We start from the raw sequence: 9,629 nt of genomic DNA on the forward strand, positions 1-9,629 counted from the left end.
ACACACACACACACACACACACACACACACACACACACACACACACAGAGGCAAGGTGAAAAAGAGACTCCTTCTGTGAATCAAGCATAAGAAGGTTAGTGCAGGTATGGCATGTCATTGAGGCAACTTGAATCCCACCTGTCTGAAGCTGATGGAACTGAAAAATGAGAAGCAGAATAAAGAGACATCAGCACAGACAACCATCATTTCCAAAGGAATTTTAAACTATGTAAATTAATCATTGCAGTGAGAATACCAAAAGAACCTACAAACCACCTTAGTCAGCAAATGGTGCATCTCACTGCCAAGCAGTCATTCTATCTACTCAACAAGCATTAGTTAAGCATTTACTACATTCCAGGCACTGTGCTAAGTGCTAGGGTACCAAAAAAAAAAGTCCTCTGCCTCAAAATGTTTACATTCTAATGGGGGAGATAATGTGTAATACATACATTACACACACATATATATTACATATAACATATATACATCAGTAATACATATATACATAGCATTTAGGCACACACAAAACATACATAGTAGATGAAGGGTCATTTCAAAGGAAAGGCCCTAAAAGTTGAGTGACCAGGAAAGGCAGAAAGTGGGATTTGAAGCAGAACTATATGACAGCTAAGAACAAACTAATTTAGAATACAAAGTCATTTATCAAATCTTACTAAAAACATTGGTGGAAAATTATAAGCAATGTTGCCTCAAAAGACAATGAGAAGCAGTAAAGGGGAAAACAAGTCTATGGAAGCTTGGTGAGAGACCCAGTTAAGTCAGAACATCCTGAGGAACTGTGAGAATAAAAGTGGAAGGAGGACAACAAGCAAACAAAAAAAGGGAAAAGATCTGTCAAGGTTCCTACAGCAAATCATTTTCTCAACTAATGGCCAAACAGTCACCACATTTGGATTCTAACAACATTGTCCTTGATGTGCTGCATGAGGGAACATTAAGTACACTAAAGAAAACAAAAACTAGACCAAGTATATGCAGAGGATGTCCAAGCTAAAAGTGACAAAAGCTTAAGGTCATTGATGGCTGAACCAATAAGATAACTGTAGGAGAAGATACTAAACACCTGGAAAATATCATGGACCTTATTAAGAAAAAGTAACCAACAAAGTAACAATAACTACAAGCAATGCCTACTTTCGTAGCTCTACAAAATCAACATGAGAATAACCTCTGTATACACTGAAGGTATGAAAAGGGAATAGGACCACTTTCACAAATGAGACTCTACATCAGACCACATCTTTCGAGTTAAACAACTGACTTTTGAGTTAAATAAGGTGTAGAGAATCTATGATCCCACTTATTTATTATTTGCTGGCCACAATTTTTTTTTATTTTAGAGAGTAAGATACCACCATAAGGTATCTCCTATGCATATATTAAAATCATTCAAGATTCTTAAAAAGAGGTTACAACAGAGATAACGTTGTTTAATGACCCTCTGTTTATTATTATCAAACAAGTCATGAAATAGAAACAAAAGTGTTTGCCACTGTCACAGAGCATTTCCATAAAATACAAACAGAAGACTTATAGATAGTAAGGTCCTCCAAATGCTCCTGCTTGTGGATGATACTATGTGGACTGCATCAAGACCAGAAAACATTGCTTAGCCTCCTAAATTCAATCCACAGTCACACAAAGAACTCAAGCCTAACTATCCAGCCAAGAAAAACCAAGCGGATGAAGAATGCCCATGATCCATACTTGTTCAGTCATTTTCAGTTGTGTCCGACTCTTCATGGGGTTTTCTTGACAAAGATACTGCAGTGGTTGACCATTTCCTTCTCCAGCTCATTTTACAGATGAGGAAACTGAAGCAAACAGAGTTAAGTGACTTGTCCATTCCCACACAGCTATTAAGTGTCTAAGACTGGATTTGAATTCAGGAAAATGAGTCTTCCAGAATCCAAGCCCAGCACTTTATCCACTGTACCACATAGCTGCCATGGTCCAGATTATGAAATGCAATTGGATAGATACTGCGAAGAGCTAAAGATTCATCTGTGTGTGTGTGTGTGTGTGTGTGTGTGTGTGTGTGTGTGTGTGTGTATTCACTGAACACAATGCTGATGGGCAGTGAACTTGGCCCAGAATTGAATGAGGGTGAAAGTGAACTATATTGAATTTAAGAAAATGCACAATGTTTTTAATGATACCGGTCTTCTCTCTGAACAAAGGTTCATCTTTCCAATGCTGTGCAGTCATTTCAGTTATGTGTCCCATGTCTCTCAATTATGTCCATTATGTCTCTTCGGAACCCCACCTGGAATTTTCTTGGCAGAGATACTGGAGTGGTTTGTCATTTCCTTTTCCAGCTCATTTTACAGTTGAGGAAATGGAGGCCAACAGGGTTAAGTGACTTGCCCAGGGTCACACGGTTAATAAGCTGCCATAAAATGCCACAATCAAAGCAGTGGGTCAATCAAAGGACAATGGAGAGACCCATGGTGGGAGTGAATAGGCTGAGACAAACTGCCAATAAAAGAACTGGGCAGGGACAGGCAGTGCAGTAACCGATTTCACCAAACTGATGAATGCCTGGGAAAAGGAAGGGAACTAGTCACATAGCAAAAGCAAGGGATAATTGATGGCTACAAGCCATGTGTTCTGCTGGTATCCATGCAATGTCACAAGAATTAGAAGAAGGTCCCCCAGCAGACTGGCCAAGAAGACTTTCTAGAGTTGCACAGGATGAAAAAATGAAGATGGGCCGCAATACGCTCCACTGAAGGGAATATTCCCAGCTATGAGTTCATGAACCCATCCAAGTATCCTTCGTTCCTCCTACATCTGAAGCTGAAGGTCTCACGAGGCGAGTCTGGGATCTGACTGTTAAGCATTCACCATATCTCACCTAGTCTCAGGCCCACCGTGCCACCTCCAGGCCATCTCCATGCCATAAGTGACCGCCCATCACTCCAACTCTAGCTCAGAGAACAGTAAGCAAACCAATCCTACCATTCAACATTCATTCAGACTTCCTGTCCAAAACTCTCCTCCCTGGCCACCACTCACCTCTACATGCTACCTTCCCCATTAGAATGTAAGCTGCTTGAGGGGAGGAACTGTCTTCCTTGCTTGTACTTGTGGCCTCAGAGCTTAGCTCACTGTCTGGCGCAAAGAAAGCACTTGAGAAATGCTTACTGACTAATTATTGAGAAGTTTTCCTCACATCAAGTATAAATTTGCCTTTTTCCCAACTTCTACCCTTTGCTCCTACTTCTGACATTGGAAAAACTATGTCACTATTCTGGGTCTCAATTTCCTCATCTATAAAATGGAAGGGTTGCCTTATGTGGCCTAGGCTGGCCGAGTATGGAGACAAACATGCTCTTCCTCCTGCACCGTTGGACACAGCCACAGAGTTCAGGTGCTATCTCTTCCATTCCTCTAGCTTGCTTCCAAGAAGGGATCCATGTCAAAAGGAGCATGAGACTTCCTGGCATTGGCACTACACCAGATGTCACTGGCCCAGACTCACCAGAAGATATATCACTCAATCAGGTTTCTTGGAACTTCTTAATCATTCCGTCCAAAGAATGCAATTACTTCAATGCTTTCATTCTCGCCCAATAAAAGCCCCCGTCTTCCTGTATATCTATATTTCACAAAGATTACAAAGCTTTAAGATTTACAAATTAATTTTTTTTTTATCACCAGTAAGTAAAGTGGGTAGTAAGAGTAGAATTTTTCCTCTTTACAGATGAGGAGTCTAGGAATCAGATGTGAATTGATTTGTGAGGACCAGCTAAAGAGTATAACCGTGACAACAGCAAGATCATGGGAACCAACATCTCAAACTGGAATCGACTTCAAAGACCGCCTAGGCCTACTACCTCATCTGACAGATAAGGAAACTGAGGCCCAGAGAAATTAAGTGACCTGGGGGCAGCTAGGTGGAGCAGTGGATAGAGCACAGGCCCTGAAGTCAGGAGGACAAGTTCAAATCCGGCCGCAGATCAACCACTTGACACTTACTAGCTGTGTGACCTTGGGCAAGTCACTTAACCCCAATTGCCTAAAAAAAATTAAGTGACCTGCCCAAAGTTCTTACAGGTAAGCCTCAGGGGCAGAAAGTGAATCCAGGTTCTCTAATTCCAGAGCTATAATCTTTCCATTATACTAAGTGTTCCTCCTCAAACCAACTCCTGAGTCTTCATCTAATGTTCTTTTCATTACTTTACACTGGATTTAATTCAATAGCTGGACTTCTAAGTTTTATGTATATAGATATCTGTCTATATATCTATATACATAGATATATAGATATATAGATATTTTGGGGGGGGGAGGGCAATTGGAGTTAAATGACTTGCCCAAAGTCACACAGCTAGTGAGTATTGTGTCTAAGGCCGAATTTGAACTCAGGTCCTCCTGACTCCAGGGCCAGTGCTCTATCCTGCGCCACCTAGCTGCCCCTTCCAAGTTAATATTAATTTCAGGATGCTTGATTTTCATAAGCTATCTGAAAATCTCTATACTAATAAAGGCCTTTTTGTACCTCAAATGTACAAAGAAATTATTTTTTCTAATTCTTGTAGATTTCTCAATGAATGCAGTTGCCTGAGGACGGGATATGTGCTTTTATTAGCTTGGGCAGACTTAAAATAGCCATGGTCCATAGCTTCTCCCACCACCACCCTAACAGGACAAAGCCCAGGCAGGAATTCTCCTCCACCCAGAGCAGTAATCAAAACAATCCCCGAACAAACAATCTTGGGTGACTGATTGGAGCTCCTCCAGAAAACAAGGTTTATCTCAGGAGCACCTCCGGGAATAAGCAAAGCCTGGGGAATCTGGGGGACTATAGCCCATGAAACACATCAAAGGAGGACCTTTACCCAAAGGCTCCGGGTGGGGAAACACCTCATTTCCTGGGGTTTTACAACCTTCTCTGGAATGTGCTTGACCCCATATCGCGGAGATTTCTAGTCCACAAGCAGAGAAGATAAAGGACAAGTTCGTTGTGTACCCTCAGGCAGATCTGTCCATGGAGAAGCCCTTACAGTCATGCACCTGGATTAGCTGTGGCTTTCAGGCCACGTGTGGCCTTCAGGCTGTAGGTCCCCCACCCCTGGTACGGAATGGGAAGAAGTATTTAGCCAAGAACAAGGTCAGATGTGAGCTGGAGAGGTAGAAATGCTAAGGAAGAGAAGCAGATACAGCCCTGGAGTCTCAGCTTGCTGCTAGAAGAGCCCCTTTAAGGTGCCACAGAAATATCAGTTTATAAGAGATTGGTGTCCTTGTCGCTGTTGTTCATCCTTTGTACTCAGGACCAGTGACGTCAGGAGGGCCATGTCTTGACTTGCAAGTGAATTAGATCAAAGTGACGCCGAGCTGTTCAGAGTCATCAGCCTCACTCTTTCTTCCAGGCTCATGGAGTCCAGTGACAAGACGTAGGTCTGGACAACTGGTGACGGCCCAGGATGCAGTGGGAGACCTTGGCCTTTTCAAGCTGAGGTCTTTCCCAGGTCTCAGTTTCTCTGAGGCAAAGCCAATTCAGTAGTTAAAAGCTAGGTAAGAATTGTGGTAAAAGATGCCCTCAATGGGGCAGCGAGGTGGCTCAGTGGATAGAGCCCCGGCCCTGAAGTCAGGAGGACCTGAGTTCAAATCTGGCCTCAGACCAAACACTTGACACACTTACTAGCTGTGTGACCCTGGGCAAAATCACTTAACCCCAATTGCCTAAAAATAATAAAAAAAAAAAAAGATGGCCTCATTTGCCTTCACAAAACAACCAGTCAGGGAGGGGAGGACCCTCAGAGCTTCTGGCTAGAATAGAAACATCTGCTATTTACAATTCACTCAGAGCCAGCAAAACCCAACAATGAGCAAATGAGCCTATATAGGCCCCAGTCATCAGAGGGCTTTTACTCAAGGAAGACCAGTTGTGAAGAAGAAGAGTGATAATGACGCCAAAAAAAAAAGAAGAAAAGTTATCAATGAAATATTTTTAAAATACAGAGAAGAAAAGAGCAGGAAGTTTAGAAGGGAACACAAATAAGCAGAGACACAAAAAAAATGTTCTTTTAAAAAACAAGCTACACATAACTTGCAGTTCCAAATCAATCTGTGATCTCATCAATGCAGGAGATCCCTCCAGCAGACTGAAACCTTTTCACAGTTTCATAAACAATCCTCTTTTTCTGTTCTTTGTATATGGAAATGTCTGTTGATGTTGGTGAAGTTGATAATTTTAAAAAGAAACTTTTAAAAAAATGTAAGTGGCATGGGAAGTCTTGGAGCTCTGGACTCCAAGGAGTGACTCTTTACTTCAATACCTATACCCACGAATGCTCCAAGATTATCACTAAATGATATTAATAAATAATAACAATAATGACTAACATTTATATAGCACCTACCATGTGCCAGGACTATGCTAGGTACTTTACAATTATTATCTTATTTGATCCTCACAACATCTTGTGAGGTAGGTGCTATTATTATCCCCATTTTACTATCCTCCAAATGAGGGAACTGAGGCAAACAGAGACTAAGTGACTTGCCCAGGATCAGACAGCTACTAAGTGTCTAGAGGCTGGATTTGAACTCAAATCTTCCCGACACCGTGCCTGGCATTCTATCCACTGAGCTGCCTAGCTACTCTCACAAGAGAAAGCCCAGGGCAGGGCACAGATGAGAGTTAATTCTTCTTGCAACAATGTGTTTCTCGGGGATATTGAACAGAAATGGCTCCACACTCATGCTTATCAGGAGACAGAGGCCGATGTTGCAACAACAACAAAAAAAAAAAAACCAGAAAGATGTCTGATAACAAGATGGCTTAAGACAAGAGATAAGAACATTGCAACCAGGGCAAAACGGGCACTGTTAGCGTGTTCTGTTGTCTAAGCCACAGCAGTAAAAAGATGCTAGGATACAAACTAGAATGTAAGCTTCTTGAAGGCAAGGGCTGTTTCAGTTGTGAACTCTGTATCTTCACACAGAAATGCTGGCTGAATTAACAGACCTCAGATTTCTCCCAGAGGCACCTTCTCAACTCCTCTCCCCGTCAGTAGTGAGGCATCTCCCTCATTCTTGGCTAAATGCTTCTTCCATTCTGTACCAGGGGTGGGGAACCTGCAGGCAGTCCAGGTGCATGAGGGTGAGGGCTTGTCTATGGATAGATGACAGATGATAAGACAGCAACAATCTCAGAGAAGTCAAGTTGGCTTTTTCCAGTTCTTGCTAGGTCTCTCCTTCTAGACGGTTTTCTTACTGAGACGCTTCAGCCAGACAAAGCTGCTCCGACCAAGGCAAAGGAAGGAATCCCTGAAGCTGTCCTACTCAACTGCCCTCCTCAGCCCACACACGGGTTGGATTTATCTCTAAAACTCTTCCTTACTGCCACTAACCAGCAGGATCAATAACAGATCCAGTTCTACCCATTTAATAGCAGGGAAGGAAAACTTCTTACAAACACACTTATGAGCTCAAGGAGGGAAAGCTAACCCAGCCACCTCAGAGCAGGAATAAAACATCCTCTCTCTTTGTGCTTCAGAATAAGAAGTCTCTCATTAAAAAACTACAGAAACATTTGCCAACAGAGGTTCTGAAAGAAGGGATAATCTCTTATCAGCTCACATCCCTATAGCTCTCAAAGCATTTTCCCTCTACTGACCCAGGAAGATAGCTATGGCAAAAGAATTACCATCACCACCACCCCCACTTCACAGATGAGAAAACTGAGGCCTGAGAAAATGACTGGCCCGGAGCCAGATTTGAACCAGAATCTTCTCTACCAGTCTGACTGCCTACCTCTGAGAAGAATTCATCCATGAAGGCCGTATTGTCAATGGCGATCTCCACCTCATCATCGGCATCATCTTCTGTTAACTGCTTCTACAAGACAGAATAAGGTACGGCATGAGAAATCATGGGTCCATTAATCCAACTCCAAGCAGCACCTACTCTACACCATGGCTACCAGTTGTCTATATGAGGACACAGACATCCCCGTGTTCAGAGACAGCATGAGGTGGAGGAAACAAGACCGTATTGTTCACTGCAGGAATTTCCATATTTACAGTGGAAAGAAAGGAAATTCTCCCTACAACCTCAGAAGATTTCAGCTCTGCTAATCTCATCCACTTCCTATGCAGAAAGTCACAAAGAATGAACCTGCCCCCACGAAGTATTGCAAAGCCACTTTATATTTATTCTGTATACGCTTATCAATGTGTGTTCTCTTTCCCTGTAAGAATTTAAGCTCCTAGAGAAAAAGGATTACTTCATTCTTTATATTTGTGTCCGAGCACATAGTCCAATGTATGGCACATAGTAGGTGCTAAATAAATGCTTGATTTATTAATGCTATCCTGAGTATAGGCAATCAGTCATATATTCCCTCCAGACTCTCTGTCTGGGAATGGAATTACTTTGCACTACCCCCATCCCCCTACACACACACACACACACACACACACACACACACACACACACACACACCTGTGAACTACCAATCACATAACAAAATCACGGAATTAGAAGAAATCTGAGACACCATCTGGCCCAGCCCATGCCTGAATAGGTATCCCCTCTATACCAACCCTAACGAAAGGTCATTCATCCTTTAGTTGAAAAAAATTTGCAATGACGGGGAACCCACCACCTTCCAAGGAAACCCTTGGCAGACTGACTAGGGAGTCAGAAGATCCAAGTTCAAATCTCAGCTCTGCTACTTAACTACCTGTGTGACCTTGGTGAGCCACTAAACATTTCTATAATTTAACATCTTCATCTCTAAAATGGCAAAGGGGAGGCCAGGATTACATGATCTCTGAGGCCTCTGCCAACTCTAGACCCTAGAATCCTATATTGAACGGAAATCTGCCTCTCCATAACTTCTACACATCACACCTAGCTCTATCTTCTGGGCCCAAACAGAATATGTCCAATCCCTCTTCCACATGAAAACCTTTCAGATACTTAAAGCTGGCTATGATGGCTCCCCTGAGTCTACTCTCCTCCATAAAAGCTGACTTTCGAGGAGACTACCTTCTTATTTCTGCCCTTCGCCCAATAATTTACAAGCCCAAGGTCTCCTAGACTGAAGGAATACTGTTCCGACGAACAAAGAATGTGCTTCCATTCCTCCCACTCTATAATGGAGGTTGTGACTGTCCTTCCTTTTCGAAGAGGACCAAAATGACATCAGTATGCTAGAGACAAGTTTTAGTGTGTCTGACTGTGGCTGATTAGACCAACACAAGCTCGTCACAGGTCAGGCACAAAAAGTCTGTGTGAACCTTTGGGGTGGATTCTCCAAGTTTCCGTACCTTGCTTTAAGACCTTCTCTAAAACTCAGAGAATTCCCTTGGGGCAGTTCTTTCAGCCCCTCAATCAAGGACAATCAGGAAATCAAGGCCTAACTTGTCCATCTACTATCAGATATTGCTTAAACCTGACTACTTCCCACGGAGATGAAGATATGGGTAGACCTAGGTAGGCCCAAAGACAGGATTCATAGGAAACAAGTTCCTTGTGAAAGTAGGAAAGAAAGAAAGAAAGAAAGAAAGAAAGAAAGAAAGAAAGAAAGAAAGAAAGAAAGAAAGAAAGAAAGAAAGAAAGAAAGAAAGAAAGAAAGAAAGAAAGAAAGA

The 9,629-nt window shown here is 42.4% G+C and overlaps 1 protein-coding gene across 2 annotated transcripts in view; it reads right to left on the reverse strand.

Annotated features, from left to right (window-relative positions):
- Positions 1–9,629, reverse strand: part of STX3 (syntaxin 3) — a 57,559-nt gene that overhangs the window by 29,080 nt on the left and 18,850 nt on the right. For both annotated transcript variants that reach the window (XM_027860752.1, XM_027860751.1), the window contains exon 2: positions 7,789–7,872. In XM_027860752.1, the coding sequence (XP_027716553.1) occupies positions 7,789–7,872 (84 nt within the window). The remainder of the gene's footprint in view (positions 1–7,788; positions 7,873–9,629) is intronic.

This window comes from Vombatus ursinus, unplaced genomic scaffold (genome assembly GCF_900497805.2).
Source record: "Vombatus ursinus unplaced genomic scaffold, bare-nosed wombat genome assembly UNPS02014248.1, whole genome shotgun sequence".
Taxonomy (NCBI): Eukaryota; Metazoa; Chordata; class Mammalia; order Diprotodontia; family Vombatidae; genus Vombatus; species Vombatus ursinus.